Here is a 23,936-nt window from a genome sequence, read left to right on the forward strand (position 1 = left end):
CCATTCCCATCCATCACTATAAATCCAAATTTGTCATCAGATTCCAAAAGTTCATTCAGGGCTTCTGTGTGGAACTTGTTATCACAAAGATAGAGTGAGGCATTAATGGGCTTGAAGGGCTCAAAATCAATTGTAACCTTCTTCTCCTTCCCATCATCAGTCACAATTGTTCCAGTGTAAAGGACAAGCCCATTCGGAGGAACCTTGTTGTAGAGTTTAAGCCTCTGCTGAGCAGATGTGATTGCACCAAGCACAGATTGGCGATTCACTCTGCTCTTAATATTTGATGCAGTTCCAAACTCATCTCCAAGCATCTTGGTAACACGAGATACTTGATCACATGGAGGCATGATAAGTGAAATCATGCTGGTGCCATTGCCTCTAGCAGCTTCCAGTGCCTTGATAAGTTTTTTAATCTTCCATATTTCAATGTTCTTATCACTCTCCTGACCATCCGACATTGTATACAGAACTGCAGTTCAAACAGAAAAACATCAGATTGGTAGTACACATAAACAAACTCCTGAACAGGTAGAATACATAATAAACCAAGATACCACAGCTTCGATCTTCAAGAGACTAACCAAACACCTATAACATCTATACAGCACCATATAAGTTATGCAAGAAACAGGAATGCATTTACATTACTGTAAACCAAGGAACATGGTGAAAATGATTCAAAAGGTCAACATATTTCTGCTTGATATCAAACTTGACTTATGGAATAACAAGGCATGCTTACATGCAGATTTGTAAAAAAAATCACATGTCACTTCAAAATAAAAGATAAATACATGACTGTAAACAACTATCCCTGGGGCAAAGAATATCATAATCAGAGAAATCAATTTCTACTAACACCAATATATAGGAGTAACTTTTTTATAAGGATTTAATTGTACAATAAATCTGTGGAAGTTGCATGTCAAACTTTTACTAGATTATGAAAGACAACATTGAAAAATCACTTTCTGTTCAAAGGATTAGGCATATGAACAAAAGTAAGTTATTAAACAATCGGACTTCCTCTCTTACACAACCAGCATCAAATCTTATAAATGATCTTTGAGAATTTTCATCCTTTAAAATGGCCTAGTTTCACAAGTGATAACGTACCCTATGTATGACATTATTGGGAAACGAATACACCTATGAATGCAGTAATATTCTACAATTATGTAAACATAAAACTTCACCAATTTTAAATCAGCAAATCCAACCACACTATGTGTTATTCCCACCCAATGAACATTATATGGTGAATTCTATGCTTCTATCAATCATATCCAGTGCTATAAATTGCAAGGAATGAGACAGAACTTTATATACATGAAACTAAATAATAACAGTAGAAAATACAAACAAGAGCTGTATAAAATTCAAAAAGCATTGCAAAATGTTAAAGAATTAATATTTACATATCCAAGCATAATAATATAAGTACATAACATATACCAAGACAACAACTTCTAAATACCAGTGTAAAAACATATTATACTGTTAAACTCAAATACTTAGAAATTTTCAATAGACAATATACAAGGACCATAAGCACCAAAAAAAAAAAAAAAATCACCTTTTTACAACATTTAGCATATAAAAAACTAATTTTATTAATCAAACATCTGAAATATAAATTTCACGCAACTCTAGATTAATCTTCCGAACGAATCTACATATCCCTCTTCCAATTTCAGCAATTCTTTTAACAACAAATAGTGAAAAATTATCCAATTTCTTATCTAGATCCAATAAAAATACACCAAATCAACTGAACTTAGAAGGAATTATACTGTTAAAACTCAAATACTTAGAAATTTTAAATAAACAATATGCAAGGACCATAAGCACCAAAAAATCACCTCTTCACAATATTTATCATATAAAAAACTATTTTTTTATTAATCAAACATCTGAAATATAAATATATATCTCCCTCTTTCAATTTTAGCAATTGTTTTAACAAATAGTGAAAAATTATCCAATTTCTTGTCTAGACCAAATAGAAACGCGCCAAATTAACAGAAGGAGGTGTAGAAAACCAAAATAAAAATATTTAATTTTTTTGGAGGGTTGGTGGGGTCAGGGTGTGTGGGGAGGGGGTCGCCAGGGGTGGGGGTGTAAAAAAATAAAAAATAAAACTTTTTTTTTTAAATTGTTTTTTTAGGGTGGTGGAGTGGGTGTGGGTGTGTGTCGGGGTGTGGCGGTGCGGGGGGTGGGGGGTTAGTGTAGAAAATCAATAGTACAGGTAGTTATTTTACATTATTAAGTAACATAATCGTACTTAATGTACTTGTTTGTGAAAGACTAAATTATTTTAAGGGTAAAATGGTCATTCAATATTTGATGGGCATTTTCGTAATTCAACTTTGACATTTAGAGCTTGCCACTTTTAGTATAACTAATTCTCGGACACGTGTTTTGCTCGTGTATCTCATGTTAATTAGTTCATACATTTTTATTGAGACGGAGGGAGTATATATGATTAAAATATAATGGTTTTAAAAAAATGCAAGCTCAAACTTATATGAATGGTGAGTCTATTCCATCCAACTTGATTGTTGCACGTAAAATGATAAGATATTGCCTGACTTGCTGGATTGAACAACTAAACTTAGTTATATAGGTACATTGTATGTGTAATGAGATTTGTTTCGAAAAAAATAGTCAAATTTGCAGGTCTTCCTTCAATCAAGAGTGAAACTTTCAAGATAGTATCTTAAAGTTCAATTTTTCGAATTGAAATTTCAGGAGATTGTCCTTGAATTTTACATTTTCAGTTGAAACTTAGGATACTATGTTAGCTAATAAGTGTTCTTTTAGCATTTTTATTTTGATCCAACATAAGTGTTCATTCACATAATCAAGAAGGTATGAATTGTTTTCTTCCAAATTTATTTATCCCTATTTAGATAAGTGAGTTTTAATGTAATCAACAAACTTAATTAAATGAGTGATATTTAATTAAAAGTAAGTTAGTCAAAATATTTATTTTTCTCTAAGCGTTAGTATTTTGTTAAAGTGCAAAAAGAAAAAAAAAGACACTTATTATAGACCGGAAGGAGTAACAATCTTAATTAATGTTCCAAAGTAATAGGTGTGTAAAAAGCTAAAAAGAAAAACAAATGAAAATGAACAATTTCAAAAGATCAATAATCTAATAACTTGCAAAAAGATAAACAATCAATGATTTTTACTCTTTATCTTCTTTCCGAGCCTGTTTATTTTTTCAAGCAATTTCATATGGAGGCAATTTCAGTTATGTAATTTAATTTGCTTGTATTATTGATCTTCGGCTTGATAGTTCTGTAAGAGAACATTAACATTTTGATTTCTCAAAAGTAATAGTCATCATAAAGTTCATAGAATTAAATATTTGGCCTTATTAAAAATTAAATTGAACCAATAATGTCATATTTTATTTATCAAATAAAATTGTAGTTTTGTTTATTTTTTGAAAAAATTTAGTATTTTCTCTTTCTAATTTGTCATTTCTGGTGAAATGAGATTGCAAATTGATCGTACGGGTAAGCTGCACTATTAGGTTACCTTTTCTAATCTTGCACTTTTATGATTTAGGTCTGTTGAATTCTGAACATCATAAATCACCATTTAATTTCTTAAATTGTTACTGTTTTTTAGTTTTTTTAATTCATTAAATTATTGTTGAAAATCTATTTATTTTTTAGATATGTTTATGGCAGATTGCTTGTAGATCTCTACTTTTTCCTTAAACTTTTGCGAAAAGATTTCACCCTTGCTATAGGAGTAATGACAATTAGCAATCACAAAATAAAACCTTCAAGAAATAACAGATATCTTCTCATTATAAAGAAATAAAAGACATATCAATTATCTCTTTATATAAAGTAGAAATAACTACTAAAAGTATAATAAGAATATTTGAATGCTAAAACTAAAATATTACATGCTAGGATAATAAATTATGCTTCTATACTTTCCTGTACAATTATGTATAAAGATTTGCTCTAACATAAATTTGTGTCGAACAATCTTAACACCTAAAAAGAAGAGAGGGTAGTGAAGTTGATTCTGATGGCTAATTGGATTCTAGACTCCAACTGCTCTAGGTACTTCCCGTCCTCGCAAGTTCTTGCTTTTTCTGCAAAAACAATGATGGAATACGGGTATAAAGAAGATAGACAACACATAATCTTGATAAATTAAACTGTGATCTGCGATCAGTTAATCAAATCTTTAATCATGAACACACCATAAAAATGATGAGTAATAATTCAGGAATCGTATTTCTATGAAAAAGTGTAGAAACTTATAAAACCCTTAACCTTTGAAATAGCTATTTTTTCTGATTTGCACCCTTTTCCTTGTCTTTATTTTCCACCGTTTAAATAATACCATTTTTCCTTTATTCATGCAAAATTTAATTAGGCTTCCTATTATGAAATTAATTCAAAAAATCTGAATTAATCCTTCCATAATAAATTACTTAATTACATTTAATTGCTCAATTTCAAAATCTTTCATTAAATCTTATTTAACTCCCATGCTAACAATTCAATTAATTAAATTAACGACTCTTTGTATTCTAATTATTTTATAGCAATGGAAAGGCTGGATTCTATCGTAAAGTATTTTGCCATTATGATTAATAATGTACTTTTAATAAATTAATGCCTGCATTAAGGTAGGTCTTTTGAACGAGAGAACTATATAATCACACACCCTCTACGTACAAAATGTTTAAATATTACTACTATTTAATTAGATCTTTAATTATGTTTTGATTCAATGCTAAATCATCTACTATATACTGACACACATCTTGAATTTAAATCTTTATTAAACAATAAATAAATAATTATTCATGTAATTAAATATTACTTATTATTTTATATTTAATCCTTTCTTCCCTTTTTTAGGTGCATTCCTTGAACGTTTCCTTTCATGTATTTATTACTCCTAATTAATTTTACATTTAATTGCTTAATGTAACTCTCGTAATTCTCTAATTATTTTATAGCAATGGAAAGGCTGGCACGTAAAGTTGATTACAAATGTACTAATAAATTAAGGCCTGCATTAAGGTAGGTCTCTTGAACTTCAGATTCACACACCCTCTACGTAATTTAAATATTACTACTATTTAATTAGATCTTTAATTATGTTTTGATTCAATGCATTACTGCTCTTGAATGTATTCAACCCTTCATGTAATTAAATATTACTTATTGAGGTGTTTTACTAGTACTGTATTTGTAAATGTCCAATTCTATACAATGTGAGTGCATTGGTATGGAGGATTCCTATCTATGATAGTTGGATTAACTAGACAATTCTTCTTTTGAAAATAGATAACACAAATAAGGAATAAATACGTTATTTTAGTTTTTCCAAAGAGAGATTTTTCCTGGTCTTTATGTGTTTCTTATTTAGCCACCACAGACTTTCTCAACTTCCACCACACACTTTCCTGGAAGAAGAGTGCTCTAATTGTTAAGTCTTCAGTCTACACAGATAAATACAAGCTGCTTCTAGGTCTACATATTATTCAAAATCCTCAGCCACTGTGATAGATCCACTGGTTAATTATTAATTTCCTCTTCTAGCTTCTTGTTTTAGTGTCTTGCAGGAGAACTAAAACAATTATAGCCAAGTTTTTGTTTGATCATTTAGTTTTTCAGCCACAAAAATGAATCAGAAAAGCTCATTGCTTCCATCCCCAGAAATTATTCAATGGAGTTATGATGTTTTCTTAAGTTTTAGAGGTGAAGATGTACGCAAAATTTTTGTTGATCATCTTTATGTTGCTTTGCAACAAAAGGGTATTCATACCTTCAAAGATGATGAGAAACTTGAGAGAGGCAAGTCCATTTCTCAAGACCTTATGAGAGCAATTGAAGAGTCGCGGATAGCTTTGATCATATTCTCCAAAAACTATGCTAATTCCACATGGTGTTTAGATGAGTTAGTGAAGATCATAGAATGCAACAAACAAAAAGGACAAATTGTCCTTCCAGTTTTCTATGATGTAGATCCATCAACAGTGAGGAAACAAAAATCCAACTTTGGAGAAGCATTTAGCAATCATGAAGCCTGTTTCAAGGATGACAAGGTGCAAAAATGGAGGGCAGCACTGGAGGAAGCAGCTAATTTATCTGGCTGTTATTTGCTAAATACTGCCAATGCGTAAGTATCATGAAACCAATTATCTTTATTTAAAGCTAATTTGGGTGGACTTCCGAAGAAATTCTTCGGCTATACCCCTCCCACAATTCATTTGAAGCTTGGAGACAGTTTAATTTATTTACGGAAAAGGTTCAAATTTGCTCCTGAACTTAGCGAAATAGTCTGGATCTGGTCAACAGTTTTTTCAGTCACCATCTCTCAATCCTCTAAATCGATCACCACAACTTCTCACTCCCACTTCAAGGGGAAAATTGACCCTTTTTGGGTTTTTTTTTTTTCTTTAGCCAAAACTTTTTTTTTTTTTTCAAAAATATTAATTTTTTTTACGGGGGGAGGGGGGTAGGGTAGAATTATCTCTACTCCTTAAAAGTAGATTTCCATCATTATTTTTTTTTTGAAACCCGGCGGACGGCTTTTATTAATATCATAAACAAGTTACAACGAAGTGGATATACTAACCTCCCAAATAAGATAAGCTCACAAAAATCTATATAGAGAGTCCCTCTATTTACAATTCATTCACATTTAAGCTCTCAAAATAATTAAATATGAACAAATGAGTATAACCAACTGATGTACTCTGTTGTTCATGGTCTTAATCAGCCTATACCTTTTTTCTTCTGTCTAATCCTGAAGTTTGGCGTGCTAAACTTATCCATCATGTATGCACCTTTGGCAGCTGTTGGATGCTCCCCCAACTGTCCTAAAGGCCTTTTGTTCATTGACCTGTAGGTGCAAACTCTGCTGATGCATCAACCACAATATTTGCTTCTCTATAACAATGTCTCATTTCTCCTTGGATCCTTTCTAAATTCTGCTGGATTCTCTTTATCCATACTTGTAAGTCCCATGATGTTTTAGTTTTGCCGTTAATCACGTCTACAACAAACTCGGAGTCCAGCTCAAGGATCACTATATATAGTCTACAGCTCATTGCAGTCTGAAAGCTCTAGCCTGAATCTCAGCTACAATATTCCACAGCATTAGAGAATGCCATAATGATTGAGCCTTGATTTCTTTTTGTATGCCTCATTGCATTCCAAAACATTACTGGAAATGAAGAGCTATAGTAAGAGGTAATATCAGTCGCTCAACAGCTTCCGGGAATTCAAAAATTCATGGAAAGGACGGCTTCAGTAATATTAGAGAACATGCTTTAAACCATTCTTATGTACATTCTGTTGGGCCATGGTTGGAATTACACTTCATTTAGATAAAGTTGTGAAAATGAAAAATTTAGCTTAAATCAAATTTAAGAAAATATACAGTTGTCTGTGGTATTACTTATCCTTCTGGATCAAAAAAAAGAAAAAAAAAAAAAGCACTTTTGATAAATGAAGTTTTACTATCCTTTTGTGGTATGCAGACATGAAGCTAGAGCCATAAAGAAAATTGCAGAAGATATAATAGCTAGATTGGGTGGTCAGAGACATGCAAGCAATGCTGAAAATCTTGTCGGAATGGAGTTACACATGCACAAAGTATATAAAATGCTTGGCGTTGAGTCTGGTGGAGTTCGCTTCCTTGGAATACTAGGAATGAGCGGAGTGGGGAAGACAGCTCTTGCGAGAGTTGTTTATGATAATATTCGGAGTCAATTTCAAGGTGCATGTTTTCTTCATGAAGTCAGAGACCGTTCAGCAAAACAGGGCCTAGAGCGCTTGCAAGAGATACTTCTTTCTGAGATCCTTGCTGTAAAAGAACTAAGGATCAACGATTCGTTTGAAGGAGTTAATATGCAAAAACAAAGACTACGGTACAAAAAGGTTCTTCTTGTTCTTGATGATGTTGATCACATAGATCAGTTAGACGCTTTAGCTGGGGAGCGTGAATGGTTTGGTCCTGGAAGTAGAGTCATCATAACAACCAAAGATAAACACTTGCTTGTTAAATATGAGGCTGAAAGGATGTACAGGATGAGAACATTAAATGAAGATGAAAGTTTACAACTGTTTAAACAACATGCTTTCAAGAAGAACAGTCCTACCAAGGAATTTGAGGATCTATCAGCTCAAGTTGTAAAGTATACTGCTGGACTCCCCTTGGCTCTTAAAGTTCTGGGCAGTTTCTTGTATGGAAGAGGTTTGGCTGAATGGACGAGTGAAGTGGAACGTTTGAAACAAATCCCAGAAAATGAAATTCTGAAGAAACTAGAACCAAGTTTCATTGGGCTCCAATATTTTGAGCAAAAGATATTCTTAGACATTGCGTGCTTCTTTTCAGGGAAGAGGAGAGATTCAATAACCAAAATACTCGAGAGTTTTCATTTTAGCCCTGTCATTGGCATAAACGTTCTCATGGAAAAATGTTTGATTACTATTTCAAATGGTCGCATTATAATGCACCAATTGATACAAGAAATGGGCTGGCACATTGTTCGTCGAGAAGCTTCTTATGATCCAAGAATATATAGTAGGTTGTGGAAGCGCGAAGATATTTCTCCCGTACTTGAAAGAAATTCGGTACGTATTTGCAAACATATGACTTCTTATATTGTTTTCCTTTTCTCATCCGCCTTTAATATTCTTTCTTATTAGGGCACTGAAAAGATCGAGGGCATATTCTTGTACTTGACTAATGAAGAACAAGTGAATGTTAGTCACACGGCCTTCATGCAGATGACCAGACTAAGGTTTCTCAAATTCCGGAAAGCATATTTTTGCCGGGGTCCTGAGTTCCTTCATGATGAGTTGAGGTGGCTTGATTGGCACGGATATCCTTCGAAAAGTCTGCCAATTAGCTTTCAGGGAGAACAACTTGTTAGTTTGAAACTGAAAAATAGCCGCATCATACAACTCTGGAAAACCAAAAAGGTTTGTATAAAGTTATCTATTGTTTTTCCTACTAGTTGGTTGGATCCCTTAAAATATGGTGTTTATTCAAATTACTAACCCAAGGGCTTTCTTTTTGGGTATTTGTGACAGACTCTAGGACAATTGAAGTACCTGAACCTTAGCTTTTCGCAGAAGCTAATAAGGACGCCAGATTTTTCAGGTATCCCTAATCTTGAAAGGTTGGTTCTTGAAGAGTGCACAAGTTTGGTGGAAATCAATTTTTCTATTGGAGATCTTGGAAAGCTAGTCTTGCTGAATCTGAAGAATTGCAGAAATATAAAGACCCTACCAAAGAGTATTCGATTGGAAAAGCTTGAAATTCTCATTCTTACAGGCTGCTCAAAGGTAAAAGAATTCCCAGAAATAGAAGATAAAATGAATCATTTAGCAGAACTGTATTTGGAAGCGACTGCTTTAAGTGGACTGCCTGCATCAGTTGAGAACCTTTCAGGAGTTACTGCAATATATCTAAGTTACTGCAAGCATCTTGAGAGTCTTCCTAGAAGTATTTTTAGGTTGAAATGTCTGAAAAAACTTGATGTCTCCGGATGCTCAAAACTTAAAAATTTACCAGATGACTTGGGAATTTTAGTTGGTTTACAGGAGCTCCACTGTAGTCACACAGCCATTCAAACAATTCCTTCCTCTATCTCTCTTCTAAAAAACCTTAAGCATTTATCTCTCCGTGGATGTAACGCTTTGGGTTCACAAGTAAGTAGCTTAAACCATGGCCAGAAGTCTGTGGGTGGACATTTTCATAATTTATCTGGTCTTTGTTCATTGACCATGCTGGATCTTAGTGACTGCAACATTTCAGACGGAGGCATTATATATAATCTTGGGTCTTTACCGTCCTTGGAGGGATTGAATCTCGATGGTAACAATTTTTCCAATATTCCGGCTGCAAGCATCAGTCGTCTCACTCGACTTCAATTCCTTGCATTGTCTGGTTGTACGAGGCTTGAGAGTTTTCCAGAACTTCCTCCAAGTATAGTTGAGCTATATGCTGATGAATGCACATCTTTGAAGAGCATTGATCAATTAACCAAATATCCAATGCTGCGGAGAGTTTCACTCACAAAATGTCATCAACTTCCAAGAAATAAATGTCATGCCTCCACGCTTGATTCATTGTTGATGCACATGCTCAAGGTAAGTAACTATTTATGCTTCCAAGCCACAACTCTACCGACATGAAAACATTAATTGAATTTTTGTTATGTACCTGGAGGGGATTTTGTATATGTACTCCAAGTTCACATATGAATCTTGGCATGTAACATTCTTTTCATGGCGCATGCAGAGATCACCATCCGTGTGTGATAGCAGATTTGGTATTTGCATATCTGGTTTGGAGATTCCTGAGTGGTTTACGTACAAGAACTGGGGTACTTCAATCTCAGTGGCCCTGCCAAAAAATTGGTGGACACCTACATTTGTGGGGTGTGCTGTTTGTGTTGTTTTTTATTCGACAGCTCCTTATATTATAGTTCCTCTTAAATACCCAAAAAAATTCCAAGAAATTGGACTGAATTTTAGGTGGATAAGACGTGATGGTTTTAGGAACAAACTTGCCGGTTATTACGAATTCTGGATAGGAAGTGAAAAACCTCTGGATTTAGGCAACATTTTTCTAGGATATTGGCCATTTGCGCAGTATCCGCGGCAGTGCCCGGGTTACAGGGATGTTCTTAACAAACCTGATGACTGGACTCAGCTTGAGCTTTGTGCATCTGATTTCAGTAAGGGTGCGGTGATCAAAGGTTTAGGGATGCGTCTTGTATACCAGAATGATATGTCAATGATCCAGAACACTACTACCTGAAATATGGAGAGTGTTTATTGGATCAAGAAGGTGTACGAGAATGATTTCTTAGGCTTTCACCACTGGAACTAGGATATGTCACATGAATGCTAAAATTCCCTCAAATTGCTGTTCTATTATGCAGTTATAAACTTGTAAAATTTTATAATTGCAGCTTGTTTTGATGGTTGTTACCTATTGTATTGTATCTTATTGTTACATTAATGAGAAATTTATTTTGAGTATTACTTAAATTTTATTGTATCGTATTGTCAAATTCTTTGTTATGTAAGGATGAGAGTCAAAATATGTATATGTTGCAAAATATAGAAGTGAAAAACTAATTTATTTAGCATGTTTGGAGTATGTATTATAGATGTTTGTGTGTGTATTGTAATGTGTAGAAATGGATGGAATTCATGAAATATATATGTGTGGGATGGTTGAAGACAAGTGTGGGGTATGATGAATTGATTTTAGTAGAGTATAATGGACTCATTTTATATAGTATTTTGGTTATTGATTGTTGTAGATTATGTGATGTGAAGGTTGATGACTCCAATGGAAATTATAATTGTTGGTTGGGCTGATTTGGAGCATAATGCAATTTTAATATAGGCACTTGAGTTGATGAAAATGATGTTGGTAACTTATGGAAATGTTGATATAGTTTATGAGTTTGAAAGAAATAAATGTATTGTTGAATGTTCTTATTGAATTGGAAAGTATTGGATGAAGTAGTATATTGATTGAACTAGAACAAGAAAATGTTGAAAGTTATATGAATTGAATGGAATCTAATTGTAAGTATTGAATTGTTGGCATTGTTTGTAATAATGTGGCCGAGTTCCATTCTCGGGTTGTTGTTGTTGAATTGGGCCGAGCTAGAATCTCGGGGATGGGCATTTAGAGGAAATCCGCCGAAATTTTGGTAGACAAGTGTTATTTTGAGAATTCACCTTTAGATGCTCAAGTTAACATTTGGTAAATGTGACCAATATGTAGATTTCGGCGAACTTGGAGCTTGAATTTGGAGGAGCGTAAGAAGCGGAAAAAGGTATGTGAGACCTTACTTTCTTTCTTTGGCATGTCTTAGACGTATAGGCTTGATTTCGCGCCTCGGGGACTTCCCTAACTCTAGAAATCCGAGATTGAAAAGTAGTTACTATTCATTCAGTGGCATTGAACCAAAAGTGCTCGAATAGTGAAAGAAAGGTCGAAACACCCTAGAACTTGCAAGAATAAGACCCGATCACCCTAAGACTTCCATAAGCGACATTATGAAACGTATTATACGTAAATTGTGTACGCCGCCTCATTCGATCGAGGCGGGCCCACTATTCCCAAACCCTTCTTATTGTTACATTAAGCTTACCTCTGCTATAGCTAATAAAAGTTTTTGGTTATCGTTCCTACTATCAAATTAGTAGTGGTTTTAACTAAACCCTTGACCCCAATGCATGATTTTCTTTACTAAAAGTTACAAGTGATTTTCCAAAATATTCATTTTTCTTCAAAAACCAAGTTTTACAATATTGAACGCCTTAATGACTAAAACGACGACCATAGTTCTATGATGATAATAATGATGCCGGAATAAGAAAAGGTATATGACGAAATAGCCAAGGCTACGTTTTTCAATGGCTATGGACGAGAACGATCTTATATCTAAAGGTTCCAAAGTACATGAAATGCCTACGATAGATATATTGACGATGTGTTACGTTATAACAATGAAAATATGGAGATGTTAAAGCGTTTCTCGGATATCCCGAGTCTAGTATAGGTAATGACTATTCTAAGGATTTTAAACACACGGAATTATGCCTTATGACCCCGATAGATATGTGTACCCGACATACGTATATATATATGATAACGAATTAGAGCGCTATATAGACGCTGATAAATATACATGATATAAGTATACATATATGATAGCAGACTCAGAGCGCTATAGACGCTAGAATATATATATATGATATATGTCACGACCCAACTCGGGCCGTGACGAGTACCCGATACTTGTACCGAGCACCCCCTTAACTCGTATCATATTCTTGTTACCTAGCGGGCCTTAGTAGGTCGTGCTTTTTTTTTTTTTTTTTCTTTTTAACACTAGCATTAGTAGCGGTGTTATAAACATAACATAGTAAACTTTTCCATCACATTATACAAACGACACGAACAACCTCAAAATACAAACATTTAATCGTACACATCCGTCTACGAGCCTCCGGACATAGTACATATATACATAGACGGGGCCGAGCCGTGCCCGAGAATACATATACACAAAATAGTACCAAGGAAGTAAGGCTCCGGAACAAATCGGAGCGCCTTAAAGTTTTGTTGGTAGAGCTCCTGGGATCAAGTCCACCGTCTCGCCGACTGCCGCGCATGAAACGCAGCGTCCACAAGAAGGGACGTCGGACAAATAGTGTACCGAGTATGTAAGGCATGGAAGATAACACTAGCAATAACATAATGCGTAATTAATAATGTCGTGGAGCCATAAGGTATGGAGAAGATAGAACTTATACCCTCGTCATGTATTATCATCTCGTATCATATCGTATTGTATCTTATCTTGCCTTGTCATAGTATACTTTGCGTCATAGTGTGTTAGGCTATAGTATATCGTAACATAATACCTCGTATCATAGTATAGCATGTCATAGCGTGTCATAGCGTGTTGTGTCATAGCGTAGCATATCACAGCACGTCTTACCATGGCATAGCCTATCATAGCGAATCATAGCATAGCATAGCTTTTCATATCATATCCTGTCGTGGCGGATCATAGCATATCATGTCATAGTATTACTTACCGTAGCGTATCTTATCATAGCATGTCTGGTCATGACATGGTAGGTCATATCATAGCGCCGAACAGTGTCGGGCTCACCCACATAGCGCCGATATACACCGGCTCACCCATATATCCCGCGTCCGGCACCCCGCGTCGGGATGATAAACGACCGATCGGGTGGCGTTGAAACATATTTCCCTTCCCATTCCCCCGGGTATCCCTTCCCCCGACCCAGGTTCATACATAACTTATATATATACTTGTATACATATTACCTCTTATATACATACACATATTTTCGTATTCATATACATAGCTTGTACACGTACATATGTCGTGTATACGTTTACTTACCCTATTTACATGTACCTATTTTATATACTTATACTTATGTCATATCACGTCATATTTTGTCATGTCATGCGATGTCATAGTCATTCCCTTACCTTCAGTATTAGCATTCCTATCATGGGATCATAGTCGTCGTTTTAATTATAAAGGTTTCCAAAAGTTGTAAACTTTGATTTGGAGGAAAATAAATATTTTAGAAAACATTAACAAATTTTTAGGAAGAAAAACAAGCCTTAAAATCGATGAACTAGTTAAAACAACTATTGTTTTGTAATTAGAACCAAAAACCTACAAGTTTCCTTTAGATTCTACTTCGCAATACGTCGCGTGGAACAATAAAGAAAATCCGGGAACAAAGGGGCCCACCTCGGCCAATTAAGGCGGCGTATCAAGTTAACGCATATTACTATTTATAACGTCACTAATGAGGATCCTAGAGTAATCGGGTCCTACTTGTACAAGTTCTAGATGTTTAGGAAGTTTTTCCAACATTTGAGCCATTTCTAGTTCAATTTCATTGAATGAATAGTAGCCAATTTCAATCTTGGATTTCGAGGAAGGGAAGGGCCCCGAGGCCCGTGGCCAACTCTGCTACGTCTAGGACATGCCAAGAAGGAAAGGTAAAGCCTTACATACCTCTTTTCACTCCTTTTGCTACGTCAAATTCACGTTGCAATCCCGTCAAAAATACGAATTGGTCATGTTTACCAAAACTCTCATTAGTATACTTAGAGTTAAAATCTTAAGGGAACCCTTGGCTACCGAAATTTCGGCAGCATTTCCTCTGTAAATATACCATCCCCAACATTTGACATAGCCAAATTCTCATCAATCACAATCCGGGAATTCAAACCCGGCCAAACTATTTACATAATTCAACAACACAATACCAACAACTTCCACACTCAATCAACTTACTACTTCTTCCAAAACTTTCTAACTTTAATGAAAACGATAACAACCTCATAATCTATATTCCAACAACATCCTGCTAATCATATCATCTTTCATGCATGCAAGAACATTACATTCCATCCATATAACTTCTAAAACAAGTCTTCACTACTTACAACTCCACTAAGGTTCCTAGGCATTCATTAGCAACATAGAATCCACAACATAACAACAAGCAAAATACTACATAAAATTGACTCATTCTCTTCCATCCTTCCCATAACCTCACGGCCAACACCAACATACATACTACAACTTCTCAAAATTCATTCAACTTCCATTTTCTTCACATATCATCCACAACAATAACAACCAAACACTAAACAAAATAATTGAAGCATGATTCCTACACATGAACATATATGCACGGCCATGCACCATATTTCTCCCCTTCATGAATTTCATTCATTTTAGCATACTACGACACATATAAACCATGTATAACACATAAAACAAGATTAGAATTTACCTTTCTTCTTCAACTTCCCACTTGCCTAACTCTTGGCAACTTGTATGATTTTGAACCTTTCTTGTTCCAACAACAACTCCACCTTGTTGTGCACCCTTTACTTAGTAGGAAATGATTTTTGAAGAATTTTTTATCAATTTTTCCTTGGAAATTCTACTATGGCCGAATGGCCTATTGATTTTCTCCTTCTTTTTCTTCTTCTTATTTCATGAAATTTCTAGAGAATTTTATGAATTATGAAGACTTCCTACATATATATATCCACAAGTCTTCCACCAAATTTCATTATTTATAAATAGGTCCCTCAAAATAAAGTATGACCACATAATCCCTCTCTTTATTTCTCTAGAAAAGTCTTCCATTTTCTTGGATTTTTCTTAAAATGAATAAGGAAGACTACATGTCTTCCTTTGTAAGATTGGTCCCCATTTCCTCATAATTTGCAATTTAGCCCCACTTAATTAATAAAATGTGGGCATGTGCACACACATGCCATACGGCCAACTTGGAATTTTTCCAAGAATTTTTCTTGAACACTTGTGAAATTACCATTTTACCCTTCGTCTTCCTCCATAATTCCACGAGGCATATCGCGAATTTCCCTTTATGCCCTTGACCTTTCTTAATAATTTCGCTCCCAAATTCTTCATAAGCCATTCATATACTTAACAAAATAAAGATGTGGCCTGCTTGCCGTCCTCCCGCGATCGTCTCAAATTGTCCAATTACACAAAAATGCGGGATATAACAATATAAGTATGTGCCTATGACAAAAAGAATCAGAGCGCTATAGACGCTGATATATGTATATAATGAAAGAGACAGGGCGCTATAGACGCCGATATTTATTCATGAAATATGCATATATTTACGGGGAAAATAGGGATAAGGGCAGAGCGTTATGTACGCGTATCCACCTGATCAGTTGGAGTATGGCACATGATATCGTCCGGACGCGGGATGCCCGGACGCGGGATGTGCATATTATGGTTAAATGGATCGGTTGCCGACGCCTCGGCAATATTATATATATTCTATTCTTATGTATATATGTATATATATATGAGTAAGGAAAGCTACGAAAGCACAGTATACGCGAGGGCACTTATAAGTACGGAGTTACGTATTTACATAATATGTTCTACGTTAAATGCCGTTGTTGTACATGATTACATCTCTTTCCATGTTACTATTCATGTCTTACATACTCGGTACATTGCTCGTATCGACCCCTCTTCTTCGGGGGTCGCGTTTCATGCCGCGCGAGTAAACCCGGAATTTGGCCGAAGCTAGCATAGAAGATGTCCGGCGGAATTGGTAGGCTCCACTTGTCCGGGGAGGCCGCCGAGTCACGATATGTGTGCCATGACGATATGTTCGAGTTAGAGACTTTGCGGACGAGTCGTGGGTTCCGGAGTCGATCGTACTACGATACAAGTTACGTATAGTTACATATTTTATTTGATTCTAAGCAACAAAGGAATATTTCAAAGGCCTTGTTATGTATACTTGACGTAGAGATTTCAAAAAAAAATTAGTACGTAGGAAGAGTCAGTGGGTTCGCTCGGCTCCGATTACGGGGTCGGGTGCCCATCACACCCTAGTGAGATCGGGGTGTGACAAAGTGGTATCGGCGAGGTCGGTCCAAGGGTTGTACGCAAAGTCATGTCGGTAGAGTCTGTTTATGGGTGTGAAGCCGGCCACATTTATAAACAGGAGGCTGCGGGGCATCTAGGAATGGTTGACCTTCTTTCTGTCTTAGATCGTGCGATAGAGCCAAGTCATAGGAGAAAGAAATTCCTTATATAAGCTTCGCGTGCGACGGAGGAAGCAGAAAGGGGATACTGTGAACAGGCAAGAAAAAAAAAAAATGAGATGTTGATGTGTTGTTTCGGAAGGATTACGGATGTGGCGTGGCGACAAAGGTATGATCGCTACCCTCGAGGATGCGGAAGCCCGGGACGGGGAGGTAGCCATACGCATAGGCGGAAAGTGAGTATTGGAAAGTGAAAAAGGGTAAAATAGTAATTGCAAAGAAAGGACGTGTTACGAAAATGCCTTGGAAGCTGTGAGACTTCGATTGGCCCCAGAGCATGTAATAAAGGTCGTGTGAGGAGGTAGACGCGAAAATAACAGCATTAAGACACCGAATTTCAGTGAAGTTTTGAAGTTAAGCGTGCTCGGTGGGAGCAATTCGGGATGGGTGACCCCTGGGAAGTTTATAAGAAATTCTATAGATTGAAACATAAGAGACAAATGAAGAGCAGGGGTAATCTAAGGAAAACTAGGATGTACGAATGGTTGGAGACTATAAGAGGATGCGTAAGACGAGACGGACTACCTCGGTGAAGGGACGGGGAGGCGCATCACGGCCTCTAGAATTAGGATAGGCTTGAATAGCGTTGGAAAGTACCTTGTGGGTTAGTTGATAGTAAATGTATATATATATGCAAAGAGATGAAAATGTGTACTATATTCGAAAAAGAAAGAGAGTGAGCGGCACTGAAAATAGGAGATCGTGATGGAAAAAGGTGAAAAGTAAAAGAGTCCCGATATGTAAGGCATAGAATTGGAAGGAAGGCGAGGAATAAGGTATCAACAAAGACTTCATAAAAGGACTATCGGCATATAAGGAGCCCCTTAAAGGGAGGGAGACCAAGGAGTTCGATTAAGAGGAAAATAAGGTAAAGGATAAAGAACGGGCATAAGGGAAAGAGTAGTTATAAAAGGAACCCTCCCAGAGCATTACAACGCCCATAAGGTCAGTTGAACATTCGAGGACGAATGTTCTAAAGGGGGGGAGGATGTTATAGCCCGTATTTCGTACGTCCGGATGTTGCGAGACAATGGTGAGAAATTAAGGACAAGACTATGTTCTAAAATAATTTTAGTGTCGGAGTCGTTGGGAAAATTATTTATGAATATTGGAATTGTGGAAATATTGAGAAAGACTAAGGGCAAGAAGAGAAATTCGCAAAATGGGTCGTGAAAATAATGTGGAAGGTTAGGGACAAAATGGTAATATTGAGAAAAGTCGAGGGGCAAAACGGGAATTTCACCAAGGGTTCATGAAAATTCTAAAAAGGGCCAAATTGGCCATGTGACACAAAAGAAAAAGAAAAAAAAAGAAAAGAAAGAAAGATGACAAATGAGTCATCCTTGCCATGGAATTTCAAGAAAATTCTAGAGAAATTAAAGAGAGGGATTATGTGATAAAATTTCCTTAGTTGAGGGGCCAAATAATAAATATGGAAAGTAATGGAAGACATATATATATATATATAGTTGGAGTCATCTTTTTAGTTGAAGAAATAAGAAAGAAAAGAAAAGAGAAGATGAAGAGAGAGACATAGTAGTATTCGGCCATGGCGACCAAAAATGGTGCCATGGAAGATGATCAAGAAAAATTTGTTCCTTCGTGTTTTCCTACTAAGTAGAAGGCCCTCGTCGACATGGAGTGGTTGTTGGAAGAAGAAAACCAATCGTTTTGCAAGGAGCAAAGCCTAGCCGTGTAGGAAAGTGGAATGAAGAAGGTATGATCCAATCTTCCCTTTTATATGTTATGAATGGTTTGTGGGTGTTGTGGTATGTGGAAATGAATGAAAAAAACATGAAAATAGGGTTGTTGAAGTTGAGCCATGGATGTTAATGTGTGGCCGTGTATATGTTGCAAAATATAGAAGTGAAAAACTAATTTATTTAGCATGTTTGGAGTATGTATTATAGATGTTTGTGTGTTGTTGTAATGTGTAGAAATTGATGGACTTCATGGAAATTATGCATGTTGAAGACAAGGCCGTGTGGGGGCTGTTTTAGTAGAGTATAATGGACTCATTTTATATAGTATTTTGGTTATTGATTGTTGTAGATTATGTGATGAAAATGAAGGTTGATGACTCCAATGGAAATTATAATTGTTGTGGGCTGATTTGGAGCATAATGCAATTTTAATATAGGCACTTGAGTTGATGAAAATGATGTTGGTAACTTATGGAAATGTTGATATAGTTTATGAGTTTGAAAGAAATAAATGTATTGTTGAATGTTCTTATTGAATTGGAAAGTATTGGATGAAGTAGTATATTGATTGAATCGTTTGAAAGTTATATGAATTGAATGGAATCTAATTGAATTGAATTGTTGGCATTGTTGTTGGTATTGTGGCCGAGTTCCATTCTCGGGTTGTTGTTGTTGAATTGGGCCGAGCTAGAATCTCGGGGATGGCGCATTTACAGAGGAAATCTTTGCCGAAATTTTGGTAGACAAGTGTTATTTTGAGAATTCACCTTTAGATGCTCAAGTTAACATTTGGTAAATGTGACCAATATGTAGATTCTGGCGAACTTGGAGCTTGAATTTGGAGGAGCGTAAGAAGCGGAAAAAGGTATGTGAGACCTTACTTTCTTTCTTTGGCATGTCTTAGACGTATAGGCTTGATTTCGCGCCTCGGGGACTTCCTAACTCTAGAAATCCGAGATTGAAAAGTAGTTACTATTCATTCGATGGCATTGAACCAAAAGTGCTCGAATAGTGAAAGAAAGGTCGAAACACCCTAGAACTTGCAAGAATAAGACCCGATCACCCTAAGACTTCCATAAGCGACATTATGAAACGTATTATACGTAAATTGTGTACGCCGCCTCATTCGATCGAGGCGGGCCCACTATTCCCAAACCCCTTCTTATTGTTACATTAAGCTTACCTCCCTGCTATAGCTAATAAAAGTTTTTGGTTATCGTTCCTACTATCAAATTAGTAGTGGTTTTAACTAAACCCTTGACCCCAATGCATGATTTTCTTTACTAAAAGTTACAAGTGATTTTCCAAAATATTCATTTTTCTTCAAAAACCAAGTTTTACAATATTGAACGCCTTAATGACTAAAACGACGACCATAGTTCTATGATGATAATAATGATGCCGTAATAAGAAAAGGTATATGACGAAATAGCCAAGGCTACGTTTTTCAATGGCTATGACGAGAACGATCTTATATCTAAAGGTTCCAAAGTACATGAAATGCCTACGATAGATATATTGACGATGTGTTCGTTATAACAATGAAAATATGGAGATGCTAAGCGTTTACGGATATCCCGAGTCTAGTATAGGTAATGACTATTCTAAGGATTTTAACACACGGAATTATGCCTTATGACCCCGATAGATATGTGTACCCGACATACATATATATATGATAACGAAATTAGAGCGCTATATAGACGCCGATAAATATACATGATATAAGTATACATATATGATAAACGGACTCGCAGCGCTATGTACGCTAGAATATATATATATGATATAAGTATGTGCCTATGACAAAAAGAATCGAGCGCTATACGCTGATATATGTATATGATGAAAGAGACAGGGCGCTATAGACGCCGATATTTATTCATGAAATATGCATATATTTACGGGGAAAATAGGGATAAGGGCAGAGCGTTATGTACGCGTATCCACCTGATCGGTTGAGTATGGCACATGATATCGTCCCGGACGCGGGATGCCGGACGCGGGATGTGCATATTATGGTTAAATGGATCGGTTGCCGACGCCTCGGCATTATTATATATATTCTATTCTTATGTATATATGTATATATATATAGTAAGGAAAGCTACGAAAGCACGATATACGCAAGGACACTTATAAGTACAAAGTTACGTATTTACATAATATGTTCTACGATTCATCGTTGTTGTACATGATTACATCTCTTTCCATGTTACTATTCATGTCTTACATACTCGGTACATTGCTCGTCGACCCCTCTCTTCTTCGGGGCCGCGTTTCATGCGCGCGAGGTAAACCTGCACGAGGCGAAGCTAGCATAGAAGATGTCCGGCGGAATTGGTAGGCTCCACTTGTCCGGGAGTTTGCCGAGTCACGATATATGTGTGCCATGACGATATGTTCGAGTTAGAGACTTTGCGAGACGAGTCGTGGGTTCCGAGTCGATCCGTACTACGATACAAGTTCCGTATAGTTACATATTTTATTTGATTCTAAGCAACAAAGGAATATTTCAGACGACCTTGTTATGTATACTTGACGTAGAGATTTCAAAAAAAATTAGTACGTAGGAAGAGTCAGTGGGTTCGCTCGGCTCCGATTACGGGGTCGGGTGCCCATCACACCCTAGTGAGATCGGGGTGTGACAATTTAGTAGTCGGAATAATAACCAAAAGCTTTCCTTAACTATAGGATGAAAATAAGCCAAATGGGACAATAGGAGAGAATTCGGGAATAGTGGGCCCACCTCGAGTCAGCTGAGGTGGCGTACACAATTTACGAGCGTTAAGCTTTATGGAGTCACTTATGAAGGTCTAAGGATCACTCGGTTCCATTTGGGCAAGTTAGAGATGTTTAAACAATTATTTCAATAAAACACACCAAACTTAATTCAATTCTATTGAATGAAAAAGGGAAATTTCAAGTTCGGATTTCTATGAATGGAATCATCCCGAGGCACGTATTTAAGCCTATTATGTCTAAGACATGCCAAAGAAGAGAGGGTAAAGCCTTACATACCTTTTTCCGTTGCTTACGCTTCTCCAAATTCAAGTTCCAAGTTCGCCAAAATCTACAATTTGGTCACATTTACCCAAACATTAATTAAGGCATTTAGGAGTTGATTCTTTAAAGAAACACTTTATCTGCATTAAATTTTGGCAGCATTTCCCTTGAAAATACACCGTCCCCAAGAATCTATCTTGGCCAATTTCAATCCACAACAATCCGGGAATTCAACCCGGCCAAACTATCAACAACAATATCGACAAGGATTCTAGCAACACTTCAATATCCAATTCTATTCAATTCAGATAACTTTCAAAATGATGCAACCAACATTCTACTCCATCCAACACCTTTCAACTCCAATAAAAACAATAACAACACACTAACCACACCATATTATCAACACCACACTAACAACATTACTTTCCATGCATGCAAGAACATTATGCTCAATATACATAAGCTTCTAAGCAAGTCTCCAACTATTACAATTTCACTAAGATCATTAAGCTTTTACTAGCAACATAAAATCCACAACACAACAACAATCAAAATGCTACATAAATTCAATTCATCATATCTCACCATCACCCCTATTTTCGGCCACAACAACAACATTCATGTTCCATGCATTTTCATTCATTTCTATACATTACACCAACAACCAAAAGACTAAATAAAATGGATTCATCACTTCAATACCACACAACACATTTTCGACGAAACATGGCATGTACTCGGCCATACCTCAACACGCATATTTCCATATTTTTCATCCATTTCTACATTCTACGACACTCACAATCACCCATAACATATGAAAGAAAGTTAAATTCTTACCTTGTCCTTTCAAACTTCCTCTTTGTCAAGGTTATGAATTTGTCCAAGTGAAGGATTTTCTTGCTCCAACAATTCTTCCATGTTGAAGAGGACCTTTAAATTAGTAGGAATATACGAAGAAAATAATTTTTGGGATCAAATTTGGAAACCCCATATTTTTCCTCCATGGCCGAATAGGCCTTATAGTTTCTCCTTCTTCTTTTTTTTTTTTTTTTTTTTTTTTGTTCTTGCTTTCTCTTGCATAAGATGATGACCTCTCCCTCATATATATATATATATATCCCACATGCATGTGAGGGGCACATGGCCCCTTTCTATATTTCTCTAGAAATTTCCTTTTTTTTCTTGAATTTTTCTAAAATAAAAGATGACTTATCATTTGTCATCATCCTTTTCCCTTTTTTTCACATGGCCAATATGGCCCTTCATGAAATTTCTTGAACATCATGTGAAATTACCATTTTGCCCCTAGCCTTCCACATTATTCCCATGATGCCACTTTGCGAATTTCCTTTTTCGCCCTCAACCTTTCTCAATATTTCCACACTAGCAATATTCATAACCAATATTCATAACCTACTCGTACGTTAAAATAATTTTTGAAAATGGTCTCGCCCTTAACTTTCCACGCCGACTCTGAAATTTCCAAACGTATAAAATACGAGTTATAACAGTCTGTAACCTCCGATTTATATTATGGAGCAATCATCATTTCTATATCTCACCTTAAAGGAATAATTATCATAAGGTGAGATCAATAATCTCATAATAGCATCAAGACTGTAAACTTTGGAATCTCCAAAAATGGAATTATCGTCATCATCATTATCATCGTAGAAAACATCTATCTCTAGTATCATAAGATTTTTTGAGAATCATGAACTTATAACTTTTGGGAAATAGGATATTATGGAAGTCATGTATGGGTTCATAAGAAAAGAAACATGCCTTTAGAAAGAAAGGGATTTAGCCTTAACATACCTTTTCGGTCGCTTTAACTTTAACTACTTAACGCTTGTCTTCCCAAGCTCGTAAATCTACATTCAAGAGAATTCATATGATTGTTAGGCTTATCGTCACTGCTTGTCTTAAGCCTTCAAACTAAATCCTTTTAGAATCAACAAATTCTAGTAGCATCTCCCTCTCTTATATCCCTAGCCCGAATTCACAATA

General features: G+C 35.9%; 2 protein-coding genes across 2 annotated transcripts in view; one reads left to right on the forward strand and one right to left on the reverse strand.

Moving 5' to 3' along the window:
- Positions 1-11,073, forward strand: part of LOC132031909 (uncharacterized) — a 63,079-nt gene extending 52,006 nt beyond the window's left edge. The window contains 4 exon segments of the mRNA XM_059421778.1: positions 8,444-8,633; positions 8,709-8,984; positions 9,096-10,157; positions 10,309-11,073. Of these exon segments, the coding sequence (XP_059277761.1) occupies positions 8,444-8,633; positions 8,709-8,984; positions 9,096-10,157; positions 10,309-10,830 (2,050 nt within the window). The 3' untranslated portion in view covers positions 10,831-11,073.
- LOC132030758 (E3 ubiquitin ligase BIG BROTHER-related) overlaps positions 1-18,612 on the reverse strand; it is a 38,793-nt gene extending 20,181 nt beyond the window's left edge. The window contains exon 1 of the mRNA XM_059420496.1: positions 18,606-18,612. The gene's annotated coding sequence lies outside the window, so the exon portion shown is untranslated. The remainder of the gene's footprint in view (positions 1-18,605) is intronic.
- Positions 18,613-23,936: the final 5,324 nt, after the last annotated feature.

The sequence above is a fragment of the Lycium ferocissimum genome, chromosome 9, assembly GCF_029784015.1.
Source record: "Lycium ferocissimum isolate CSIRO_LF1 chromosome 9, AGI_CSIRO_Lferr_CH_V1, whole genome shotgun sequence".
Taxonomy (NCBI): domain Eukaryota; kingdom Viridiplantae; phylum Streptophyta; class Magnoliopsida; order Solanales; family Solanaceae; genus Lycium; species Lycium ferocissimum.